Consider the following 13,887-nt stretch of genomic DNA (forward strand, 5'->3'; position numbering starts at 1 on the left):
ATCAATGGACCAAGTGCACACTAGCTGGGAAAAAGGTCTATACCAGGGGTGGCCAACTTAATTTGTGACGCAACCTACTTTTTTTTCTTCAAAATGTGCCGCGATCTACCATCTCAAGAATTTCATTGCACATGGTTAAAAAAGTTAATCAACACATTGAAAATTGCTGTTTATAAATTTTAAAATTAAATACAATTCAGAATTCTTATTTAAAATTTTTAATTTATGTGAAGATTGTGTCTTCATGTCATCTACCAAGCTTTCAAAATCAGGGATATACTGTGATAAGGCCAACAATAAAGAATCTTCTGTATGCAAGTCCATAAGAGTACAGCGATTCTTCATCTCTTTGTTTGTTTCAAATACGATATAAGGCCGATTTGCATAGATATGTGGAACCAAAACAGGAATTTCTAAATTTGACAGCATTTTTTTTACATTTGGGTACTTCTCTCGGCAAACATATTTCCAAATGTCTTTTTCTGATGGTCTGGCTTTTAGGAAGATATCGTTTCGAAATGTAATAATATCATTTTCAAGTAATATTTTCTCCATGTGAAAAATCTCAGCAATTTTTTTCTGCAATTTGTTTCGTATCTAAGTCGACATTAAATGGATAAGAAATACATTAAAAAATGTTTCTTCAATTGTTTTAAAATCACTGAATCTGGTTTCAAAATATCCACAACTTTCTTAATTTCAGAAACATATTTCTCACTATTAAATTCAAAAACAGGATATCAACATCTGGTGAGTATGGGCTTGGCACACCCAGGGTCCTGAGCTGGATATCATCATTCTTCTCTTTCTTGGTGATTTTCCTTCTACTTTCTCTCTCTCACACACAGGGTAAATTTTTTTTGGCTGGTGCAGCATAAGCCTCAGGCTTCCTTGCATCATGCCGCCTCCGTAGCCAGGTGGGTAGGAGCAGCAGTGCATAGCACATGCTTCTTGATTAGACTGCAGTTCAAGCCCGTGATCACTAAATACGGAGGATGCAGAAAGGTCAGGGAATGACCACCGCATATCTCCGGAGCAATATGGCCTTAGTTGCTAATGCTCCTAAAAACCAAACAACAACAACATCCTTGCACCATACGGCTAATAATAATAATGATGATAAATAATATTTTTACAAATGATCTTGCATATTTGCAAAATGATCGAATTTTTTTCTTAAGATCCTTAGCCATTGCCACTGATATTTATATGCAGAAATACTACTAATCGTGTCACCCACATTTTTATTTTTTCCTTGTAATTCCAAATTCTGATCACTTAATTTACTGGTAAAATCTGCCAAACAAGCCAAACCACACAAGCACTCTGTAACTTGTAGCTGCTGATAATCATCTCCCCTTTGGTCAACAATTTTATTTTTTAATTTCATTCAGCAAATATCGAAATCTCTGTAGAAACTTACTCCAAATCAACCACCTCACATTTGTGTGTAATACCAGATCCGGTTCATTTTCATCGAGTTGCATTTTGAAAAGTCCCCTTTGAAGAGATTGTCCTCTGATGGAATTCACGATTTCAAAAGCTATGTCCATAACACTTTTAGTATTTAATCTGTTGGTGGATGATACAGTGGTAACTCAAAAAATCTGGGAATTCATCATCCTTTTGGCACAATGCAATGAATCCGTTAAGATGCCCCGTCATTGCTTTGGCTCCATCTGTTGTTATTGATACGAGCTTAAATAGTGGTAATTTAATTTTTTCAATAAAATTTTTTGAATGCATTAAATATATCAAGACCTCTAGTTCTTTCTTTTAACGAAACCATACCCAGCAGTTCTTCTCTAGTGGCAGAATCATCGAAAACCATACAAATAAAAACGAGCAATTTAGCTGTATCACTGACGTCTGTAGATTCATCCAGTTGTAAAAAAAAGGATACACAATGAGCAATATGAGCGCGCAATTGTTCGCTCGCATTTTTACTCATTTTTTGATGCATCACATCACAGTATTTGAGATAATTGCAAATCTTGAAGAGCACTTTTAATTTCATTTTTGTTCTTAAAATTTTCAAAAAGAGAATCTGTTATTTCTAAAAATGCATCTTTGATGAATTGACCATCAGAAAATGGTTTGCATTTTTTTGTAAGAAGATGACTCACTTTAAATGATGCTACACTTACTGCTTTAGATTGTAAATTAGGTGTCATGAAGAAATTTAGTTGTGCGAATAATCTGGATTTAAGTTATTTTATTTTTTCTAAGGTCACTATTAGGCGGAAAATCCGATTGGCATTTACCATGGAGTGCGTTGAAGTGCCTTTCAAAATATCCTCTTTTGAGTATAGCCATGGAAGCATTGCAAATCAAACAACAACATTTTTCTTTTATCATTACAAAAAAGTATTCTAGTTCCCATTCTTGATGAAAATTATACGTTTTACTTGTATTTTGTATTATTCATTTTAAATCAAAGGTTATTAAATTAACGTATATAAGTACTGTCCAGTTATTAATATTAAATAAGTTAAATAAGAATTCGACACATACACTATTCTCTCCACAATGTAACTGTGTGAATTTTCACAAGAGTAGCTGCTTGGCAACAAGAGTAGTCACGTGGTTCAACGGATTTGTAATAAGCGTATGCAGTGGGGTGCATAATAATAACAACATTTAGATTTTGACTAATCTATTTTCTTTGTATGTTTAAAATTCGCCGTGATGTGATCGACTGGTAGATCACGATCGACTTGTTGGCCACCCCTGGTTTATACCATCAGAGTACCTCTACCATACACTCCAACAAGAAGCACTCTTCAGAAATCTACACACTCAAATAAGTCCACTGGAACAAGACAATATCTACTGAGGTCTGTCATTCTATAGCACCTTTTGCCACTGTTCTGAAGTTCATGGATGTTGGGAATGGAAACCACTCCAATATCCATGCTGTTGGCTTATGTGCAGTTGCCCTACCATTTAGCCATCGGACCATTCTTTATTTCCTCAACTCAAAACACATCAAGTCATCACTTCTCAAATGCATGGTTTGAGCATGGGAACTTGACAGAGTTAATCAAAACATTTAAAAGGGTCAAGAAAACAGTTTTAACACAAAAGAATTTTTTTCTGTAGCACTATAGATTATTAAAAAACTCATAAGTAACAATTTCTTACTTTTCTTCTTCGAGTTTTAATCATGAATTCTCTTGCTAGATGTGGTGCAGGTTGTGGTTCCAAAGGCCTAATAACAATGCTCTTATCTAACGGATCACCAGGAACAATCTATATTTAGAAATATTAATAAGAAATTAAAATGGAGATTAACTATTTGATAAGAGAGAGTAAAGACAAATTACTAATACAACTTTTAAATTCTCAAAAGCTGTAACTGTACCTAACTAAAAATATTCAATTAAATAATTAACATGTCTCTGCATTCTATTAAGAAACCTTATAGCAGTAGCTATCTTTATTTCAATGCAGACATTGAAATAAAACCCTGCTCTTTTACTAATTTGAAAAATATTCTCGCTGATGGCATTCTGAATTCATATAATGGAACTACACCCACTTAAGTTGCTTTCCTGTAGATGTAAAAGTAAGGTAAACTATTATGCCCATAAAAATTAATTTTTTCAAAATATTAATCTTTCTCACTCCAGTGCTGCAAAAATTTTATAAAACAATACCGAAACAATTAAGATTTTCAAACAAAAAACATCTAAGTTGTAGGAAAGATAAATATTTTGAATACAGTAATAACTAGAACCTAGATACTGACACTATTCAATGAGAAGAACGAGCTTATTTTATTGGACTGAGCTTTCCAAACCAGAGCTGCATTTCCAAAATGACTATTCTCAGTTCTATTGTTATTCAATCAGGAGTACTACTTTGATTTCATGGAACCACAATTTGAAAAACCTGTTTCTGCATAAGTAGGTTGCTATGAGATGAATAAACATACTTTTATTGCTATTTTCACTTAAAGAATAGCCCTCAGAGATTGACTCTTAAACCTGATTTAAAAAGACATGATGTATGGTCAATCAGGTATATAACTAAAAGGTCTCTAATCCACTTGAAGTTACGTAAATTGTTGCAAAAACATTTCCTCAATAACAACAAGAACCAAAAAGCAGTTTCAGCAAAGGAGAAGGTTCATTAATTTCATCACCTTAAAGAATGCAGTAACGTTATCACTTAAAAATAGAATATTTGTTTCCCCACATTGTAATCAGATTTTCAAAAATCTCTGTTAAGTAAGCAAACTTAATGCAGGAATCAATGTCAACAGTTATCTTCATTGATTTTTTTTCCCTTTTCAACAGTTTGCTGCACTGCAGAACAGCAAACCCACATGCTCTGATTCCATTTCTTCATAGTTCCTTAAAAATTCTGATTAAATTCTTGATTGAATTAAAAATTTTGTAAATTGAAACTAAACTCAATTTGTTAGAAGCTAACGCCTTGTGAATACTACAAAGTGCCCACATTGAGTGTGCTGCTGGTTATACTGCAATGCAATTTGACCAGAACAATTGGTTCTCATCTTAGTGTAAGTAGGCTATATGCCCAACAAGGCTATTTTTAATGGACAGGAATATTGTGGTAGTATTAGCCATATAGTGCAAGGAAGTCACAGGCTTTTGCTGCATTGGAAAAAAAAATAATAAAAATAAATAATAATAAAAAAAAAGATACAGCAAACCATGGGTTGAAGGTTCAGAAGACAGAAGATACTTGTTAACATTAGACTTGAATTCTGTAGATTATACTTTTCAGGAATCTGAATGTGGGAACAATATTCCTTGGTGGGGCTGATCTGAGATTTGTACAGATTGAGTGGTTGTGTGAAAGAAAAGTAACACCAAGATCAAAAGAGAAAACCCAGTTTTTTTAGATGCAGAGGAAGCAATATTTGTGATATCCTTATGCCAACAGAGATTAGAAGTCAGAATAATCTCTAATAGATTTATGTGATTTTATCTAGAAATCTGAGTTTCATCAGAGATGAGCATAGGAGCTGTAGACTCCTTTTTATGAGATATAAGACAAAACTAAGTTTTAGAAAGATTGAACTTAACTAAGTTATCTCTGCCTCATTGGAGGAATGGTGGCAGATATTCAAGAAATTGAAGCAGTTTGTGCAGGGCAAAGTTTCTCAAACTGGAAGGTGGAATGCAATGTGTCATCAGCAAAACCTATCAATGGAAGGTCATTAATATAAAAGAGGAAAAGGGTGAGAGAAAGAAGTGAACCTTAGAGAACACTAACACTAGTGAAGACAGTCAGAGAAAAACTAGATACCCAATTACAAAAAACATCAGCAATCCATAAGATGGAAGCTTGTTAAGAAGACCTTTATGCCAACCATGATCAAAAGCCTTAGAATAAGAAAGTGTAAAGAGGCGACGCAAAATAGGAGTAAGCTCAGGAGTACAGATTTTCAGAATAAGTAGAGAAATACCATCAGGACCTGGAGCTTTCTTGGTATCAAGATTTTTCAAAATTCTGCTAACATCCTTTTGACAGAAGACCACATGAGGCACTAAGTGGAGCATAGTGGTAATGGTATAATGTGGTTTAACAATATCATCAATACAAGGGTTAGAAGAAATGTAGGATGTATAGGATAATCGATTTTATATCTTTAGCTGAGGAGGCAAAGGAACCATCGATTTTAACAGAGGAGGGAGTATAGATGGACAAAAGTTGCAGCCAATAGCTTTGGCAAGAGACCACAATGCTCAACTAGCATTTAGACAAGAAGCAAGTTTTCTACTCTTAGCCAGTTCAAAATCTAGTTTGGACTGATTAATAACTGTTTTACAACTGTTGTGAGCTTTAGTGCAGGCAGAAAACGAATGTGGTGATTTGATTGCAAGCCAAATGAGATATGCAACATTCTTATCTTGAACAGACGTAGCATACATTTTTGGAAACCAAGGTTTGGATAAAGGATGGGATTTAAGGTTAATTTATGGAATAAAAGATTTTATCTCTCAAGAATAATGTCACTCAACCTGAGAAAATATTAACATCACAAAATTTAAAGCAGTGATCCAAATAAGGAAACGAAGAACAAAAATCTTGCAGTCATCCGATTTTGTATTCTTATAATGCCAAACAACATGAAGCTGAGAATGGCCATTAAAAAAAAAAAAACACACACATCAAGTTGTGACCAGAGGTACTCACCTCGACTGTGTTGGAAGGGATTTTTGTGAGAAAAATATCAAGTGTTAGGTGCTTGTTTAGTATTGCCTAGTATTCTGGTAGGTAAATAAACAACCTGGAGGAGGTCATTAGTAATTGCAAAAGCATCAGAATCTTGACCAGCTAGAGTTGTGAATAATAAAATCAGCAAGGAAAATTAACTCACCATTAAGAAAGTTGGACTAGAAAAAGCAGAGTTTCAAAGAAATGAAGTAAAAAAAAAAAAGAGTTCCAAGTGTATAATGGAGTTGGGAGAATGATAAAGGCAACAGATGAATTTGACAGAATGGGGTAGAGAGATTTTAAGCAAGGGAAGATTCCAAATTATTGTCTCTGACAGGGAACATCAGAGCAGTCATACTTGTGCATATGTCCAAATTTAGTACCATCCTTGAAACGAATGGAATCGTAGTACAACAAATAATTAGTACAACTAAGATGAGCAATGGTTGATTCAACTGATGATGCTGTCAAAAAAAGTTAAGTGGGACTTGGTAGACTGTAGGTGGAAATCAACATCAATGAGATAAGAACTGAGGCCATGTATATTGATGAAAAGAATGAGGAACGTTTTGGGAGGTTTAGATCTTTTCAGTTAAGTTTGACTATTCATGGTGTAATGTAATCAGTAGCAAAGTAAAAAGTATGGGGAGGGGGGGAGGTTTGTTATATGAAGTAATGAAATGTTGTATGTTATACTTAACAAGTACAGGTCAAGTACTTAACAAGTACAGAAAATGTTATACTTAACAAGTACAGGTCACTGTTGAACAAAAGCCGAGAATTAGGGTTGAATTTGAAAGTGTCTGCAATTCTGCCCAGACACGATAGGAGGGAGTATATGATGAGAGCCTTGTCGATCAATTTGGCCCTGGAAAGATTGTGCAAGGCTCAAGGGATAGAATTTTTTTCAGCCTGGACTGTACTTGTTAACAGGAGAGATTGCTTCTACAGGGATGGGATACACTTAAATAGAAAGGGTGCAAGAATATTTGCTGATGCTATCCAGGCAGTGTTAGGTGGGTCGGAAAACTGCTAGCTTGGGGGGAGACAAAGACCAATAGATTGACAGTAGCCACTGGCAGAGGTGAAAGAGATTCTTGCACTGCTTCTATTAGAATGAGCAGAAGCCTGAAAAACAAGATGCATGGTATTTCAGAGACTGCTGGGAGCCATTGCGGTACAAGTAAACACATGGGTTGTGTTAGGGTAGCTAAGAATAGAAACAGGTGCAGGTATACTTGCGTGTACACCAATGCTAGGAGTTTAGTAAATAAATTTGATGAATTTGAGGTATTGCTCAAAACATCAAAGGCAGATATTGTTGGGATATCAGAGACGTGGTGTCACACAGATATAAGGGATGCAGAACTGCAATTTGGGGAGTACAACGTCTACAGAAAGGATAGACAGGATAGGAAGGGGGGAGGGGTTATGCTATTAGTTAAGAAACACATAAAAACCAAGGAAGTGAAGCCAGTCGACATCGCTGGACAGTGCAGTGTGGAGTCAGTTTGGTGTGACATAAACATTGGGAGATCAAAATTGAGAGTAGGAGTGTGCTATAGGCCTAATGACTCTGATGAGTATAATAAGAAACTGTACAATGAAATAGAGTGGGCCAGTAAATCAGAGTGTCTTATAATGGGAGATTTTAATTTCCCAGATATTGACTGGAATTTGGGGGCTGGTTACTCACACACTAGCAGGGCTTTTGTGGATTTATTGGATGATTGTTTTCTACATCAGCATGTTCGGGAGGCAACTAGAGGGAGAAATACTCTTGATTTGATTATCAGCAGTGATTCTTCATGCATTAAGAATCTGCAGATAAATGAACCACTAGGTGGCAGTGATCACAGTGTGCTGAAGTGGGATTTACTCAAAGAGGTAACTACCATTAGGGGTAAAGGGAAGGGTTATTGCTTCCGTAAAGGCGACTACGATGGACTGAGACAGTATTTAAATTCTATACAGTGGGACCAACTGATGATGTTACCAACAGCAAATTCAAAATGGGAAGCATTCAAAGAACTTATCTTGGAAGCTACTAGGCTTTACATACCAACTAAGAAATATTGTTCAAGGTTTAGGCCAAAATGGATGTCAGATGAACTAATGAGGCATATGGCAGAGAAGAAAAAATCCTTCGGATACATACAAATTAACACATGACACAGAAGCCTATGATAGATACAAGTTGATATACAACCAAGTTACAAAGGAGGTTAGGCAGGCGAAGGCAGATTACGAGAAATCCTTGGCAAGGGATGCAAAGAAAAACAGCAAAGAGTTCTTTACTTATGTAAACTCTAGAAGGAAGGGGATGAATCAGATTGGTCCACTTGATATTGATGGGTCAAGTGTTGATGATCCTGCTCAGGTAGCTAACAAACTAAATGAATATTTTGCATCAACATTCACACATGAGGAGTTATTCAGCGAGGGGAATGCCAGAGGTGTATTCAACTCTAGCAGTAAGCTACAGAATCTTGAAATAACTGGGAGTAAAGTGGAGGAGAAACTATTGAAGATAAACACAAGAAAGGCACCCGGGGTGGATGGGATCTATCCAGTTATATTAAAGGAGGCAGCAAAGGAAGTAAGCAAACCCTTAGCCATAATTATGAGAGCTTCCTTGGACTCAGGGGAGGTACCCATAGACTGGAAATGTGCAAATGTGACCCCAATTCACAAAGGAGGATCAAAGGCTGACACAAGTAATTATAGACCTGTGAGCTTAACTTCTGTTCCAGGAAAATTAATGGAGGCACTGGTTAAAGAAGCACTGCAGGATCATTTAGACAAGACTTCAGTTATAGCTCAGACACAGCATGGTTTTGTTAAGGGGAAGTCTTTCCTGACCAACTTGATTGGATACTATGATGCAGTCACAAAAGAACTGGATGCAGGGAATAACTTTGATATTATATACTTGGATCTTAGAAAGGCTTTTGATACTGTTGCACATGGAAGACTGCTACACAAATTGGAGCAGCGTGACATTGGAGGCAAATTGCTGCTATGGATAAAGGGGTGGTTGAGGGGGAGAAGACAGAGAGTGGTAATCAATGGACACTGCTCATCATGCACTGATGTTATTAGTGGAGTCCCTCAGGGCTCAGTGTTGGGTCCATTATTGTTTTCTGTATTTATAAATGATATTGATGATGGTATATTGGGCTTAATGTCCAAGTTTGCAGACGATACAAAGGTTGGCAGGGTTGTCAAGGACACTACTGACACTATGCTGCTGCAACAGGATCTGGAAAGGTTGAGCAGATGGGCTGAGAGGTGGCAAATGAAGTTTAACATTGACAAATGTAAAGTACTACACATGGGAAACAGCAACCCCAGAGCAACATATCGACTCTGTGGTACTACACTGACAGTGGTAGAGAATGAAAGGGACTTGGGGGTGGTTGTGCAGGCAGATATGAAGTTCTCTGAGCAGTGCAGACGGGCTGCAAGAGTAGCTCATGGAGTATTGTCAATGATATACAATTTTTCCAGCAGGGATAAGGAGGTGATTATTCCATTGTATAAGGCGATGGTCAGGCCACACCTAGAGCACTGAATACAGGTCTGGAGGCCTCATTTCAAGAAGGATGTAGAGCTGCTGGAACGAGTACAGAGAAGGGCAACAAGATTAGTGAATGGAACAAAGGGGTGCTCTTACGAAGAAAGGCTTAAGTTTTGCAAATTACAGTGTCTGGAGACTAGGCACCAGCGAGGTGATCTGATAGAGGTGTATAAAGCCTTGAATGGTTTAAGCATGCTCAATGCTGATGGGATTCTTCCTCTAGCTCAGAAAAATCACCTGAGAGGGCATAAATTCAAATTGAGGAAAGACAGATGTAGGATAGACGTGCGGAAATTTGCCTTTAGCCAGCGGGTGGTTGGTTGGTGGAACAGACTTCCATCCCTTGTGGTGGAGGTTGATAGCCTAAATAAGTTTAAGGCTCAGCTGGACAGGTATTTTGAACGAACAGAGGGGTGAAGTGGAAGTGGGTTTTTTTTTTTTTGGCTGATGCTGCATAAGCTTGCTTTCTTGCATCAAATGCCTCTACTAATGCTAATGCGGTGTACACACTGTCTTGACAATGACCCCCACCCACCACACATTAATCTGACTCCCAGTCACTATCTGGCAGAGTAGGGTCTGCGAGATTATAGATTAGCTGATCCCGATGCCTACTAGAGAGTTACCAATAGGTTCCAGCTGGTGGACTATCTAGCACCAGCCTGTGAACACCAGTTGAAAACGGTACCATCAAAATGTAAGATGGCTCAATCCTGCCATGATGCTACTCATGCTAATTCAACAACATGCTAGCTAAAAGAAAACTTCCTACAATCAAGTCTAAACCTCTTCCTCTGTAATTTTAATTTATGACCGCTCATTCTGGAAAGTTCCATTTTCATTATTTTTGATAACCCCCTCCCAGAGCCTTATAAACCTCAATCAGGTACCCCCTCAAAGGTGTCTGGTTGCCAAGTTCTGTAGCGTGCACACCCCTCTTTTGGTCACTATTTTTGCCAACCTCACAAAGCAAATTGCCCCTCTTTGGACCTTTCAAGAAACTCAATCTTTTTTCAGATGAGGTCTTCATACCAGGACACAGTATTCCAAATGCAAATTGTCTTATACAGTGGGATTATGATCCCCGATCTCTAATTAAAAATCATTTCCCTTTAACAAAACCATGTTCTGTGTCCTACAGAATGCCATTTCTATCTATGTCCTTGGACTGCACTCTTAATCACTGCCCCCAAGATTCTCCCTACCAATGAAGCTGGACTTACTGGTCTGTAGTTATCAACTTCATTAGTATAACTGCCTTTATGTTATTGTTATTTGTTATTTTTGGAGCATTTGCAACTAAGGCCATATTGCTCCAAGGATACGGTGGTCAATTCCTGACCTTTCTGCATCCTCTGTATTTGGTGGTCATGGGCTTGAACCCCGGTCTAATCAAGAAGTGTGTGCTATGCACTGCTGATCCTACCCACCTGGCTAAGGAGGCACCTGCCTTTATGTGTTGTCAATATGCTGGAACTTCTCCAATCCAAATGAATCTCACACAAGTCATCAAATGATACCCTCGTAATTAACCTCAATAGTTGAATACACACTCTGGCCACCTCCCTCCCTCAAAATTACTGGGTATATTCCATCACTTCGACTTACTTGTCTTTGGGCTTGAAAGTTTTCTACTCAATAATCACCTGAAAATTTTCAATATCACTAATTTAATGCTTTCCAGTTTAATTTGCACAGCCTCTCCTCACCATGGAAGGTCTTTAGCCATGTAAAGACCTATGTGAAGTACCTGTTAAATTCATCCACAAAATCAGCTAGGGCATCTAAGACTTTCCACACACCCAGTACACAATGATCTGATCTGATTTGTTTTCTTCTTTGTATTTACATAAATGGAAAACTCCTTGTCCCCATTCTTTGTCTCTTATACTCAGCCTTCACCTCCCTATCAATATCTGTGGATCAACTTGCAGCTGTTGTAAGCTTCAGTACTTTTCATCACTCTGTAACTTTCCCAAGCTATCTTTTCTGTTCTATTAGACTGACCAGCTCCATATTCATACATCTAAACATCCTCCTCGTGCTATATTTTCTTAATGGTATATTCCATAATTCTAATGTATTTATCCTCCTCCTCCTCTAATCCACTCAATTAATATATGCCATGTAGCACCTTGAACTGCTGTAGTCCCCATTTCTTCAATTAAATCCCATTCCTTTATCTTTAACTACTGCAAAATCTTTTCCCCTCTTCCAATGAATGACTGCGTGATCACTATCTGACAATAGTCCCTGTACTCTGATTCATGAGTAATGATGAGGTCTAGAATATTCTTACCTCTATTATTTTCTCTACATGCTGATATAATAATGATCATCTAGTAACGTACAAGTTGTTGCTATAGCATCATGTTAGTATGCAGCGAACTCAAAAATAACTAAAAATGGCATCCTTTTAGGTGTATCTCATATTGTTAATACCTTCACGACGAGTTACCATGATATTGCATTACCTCAAATAAGTAACACTTGACCAATGGATAAGGCTATTGTTACTTATTCTCAGCAGATACCCCTTAAACTTTCATGCAGCCTGAGGCTAAAGCTCTAAAAGCATTTTAGTCCGATTCACTTCGCACCTAAAACGATGGCATTTTCAGCTATTTTCGAGTTTACATACTAACATGGTGCTATTACACAAACTTGAATGTTGTTAAACTTTCATGCAGCCTGAGGTTTAAGCCTTAAAAGCCTTAAGCCCTTTTAGTCTAATCATCTAGTTTATTTAAAAATTCTGTTCACCATGGTGAATTTCCTCCCATCCCAATCAATTAGAAGAATACTGAAGTCACCCATAAGACATTCACACTTGCTTGCCCATTCCATCTTCACAATGTGAAGTAGATACTCTTCACAATCCTCTGGTCTACAGACTTCTCCCACTCTCATTATACCTTTGCTTCCGACTAACTCACATCACAGATTCTATGCTGACAGGAATAACTTCTAACTCAGTAAAAGCTCTTCTTGTGCTTAGCTGCTTTTGATAAGAATCATGACCTTATCCACCCCTTCTATTTTCCCTGTGTTTCCTAAACACATTATGCATACTATAGCAGAACTCATCATCCCCAATTTTCCGGTGGTACCACATTTCTATTTAGTTGTCCTAACCAGGAATTCTAATTCACCCTTTTTTATTGACAATACTCCTGACACTATTGTATACTCAGTTAAGACTAAATATTCTTCTACAGTGTACTACCCTGATACATGACTAAGTTATTTAGGCTTATTTCCCTAGCCTTATCTTCCCACTCATTTGAAACATTGTACTTCAGAGCCCAACCACCTTGGTCCTTGGGCTCTGAACACGTTCTTTCTCTTTGAAAGGCAATAAATGACACAGTGGATTTAATAAATAGCCTTCTTTAAACTTCTGCCTCTTACTCTTGTTTTCATGTATTTGGCCTGAAACAAAGGAGGTTATGTATTGTTGCATTTACTGTCAACTTAAAGATAAAAAACAAAATGGGTGGAGTGTCGAATCATTTTTGGCACATGCATAGCGCGTTGGCCACAAAAGTTTGATAAGTGCCTTTAACAGAAATTATGATGCAGTTTCAGTGACAGGAACCTTATTTACTGGTTCATATGTATAATGCCTTTCATTTTAATTTAGCACAGGTAAGTAGGTGTTAGTGAGAGTTTCTCAGAACATTGTGTGAAACCAAAAATTTAACTTATATTAAATTTATTTTATAAACAATTTTTTTTTACTAAAAGGCGATTAGAATAAAATTCTTTCACGTAATTAGTGAAAACATTTTATGGCACCAGACATGTTGACTCGAGTAGCTTTTGAACCACCCCAGGTGGCCCGCATTGCATTTTCAACATAATAAATGTCGTGTTTCAGGAAACAGTTGGTGACCCTGTCTTAATCTATTAAGTTTAATCTTATCCAAAGCATAATGTTTAATCAAACAATGTACTTAGGATGTTCCTCACAATTTACAATTGTGCTATTAAAGTTTTAAGATACAAGATTTAACAATTAAATTCCAAGGCTGAGTCAATTTGTATAATTTTTTAGAATTACACCTCAGAAGTGTAAAGCTTTGAACACCTTTACACTTCTGAGGTGCCACATT

The 13,887-nt window shown here is 37.0% G+C and overlaps 1 protein-coding gene across 1 annotated transcript in view; it reads right to left on the reverse strand.

The window, feature by feature from the left end:
- Positions 1–13,887, reverse strand: part of LOC150079329 (116 kDa U5 small nuclear ribonucleoprotein component) — a 330,420-nt gene that overhangs the window by 12,654 nt on the left and 303,879 nt on the right. Inside the window, exon 22 of the mRNA XM_090383490.1 lies at positions 3,145–3,252. Within this exon, the coding sequence (XP_090239616.1) occupies positions 3,145–3,252 (108 nt within the window). The remainder of the gene's footprint in view (positions 1–3,144; positions 3,253–13,887) is intronic.

The sequence above is a fragment of the Mastigoproctus giganteus genome, chromosome 10 (genome assembly GCF_048544385.1).
Source record: "Mastigoproctus giganteus isolate SK-2022 chromosome 10, ASM4854438v1, whole genome shotgun sequence".
NCBI lineage: Eukaryota > Metazoa > Arthropoda > Arachnida > Uropygi > Thelyphonidae > Mastigoproctus > Mastigoproctus giganteus.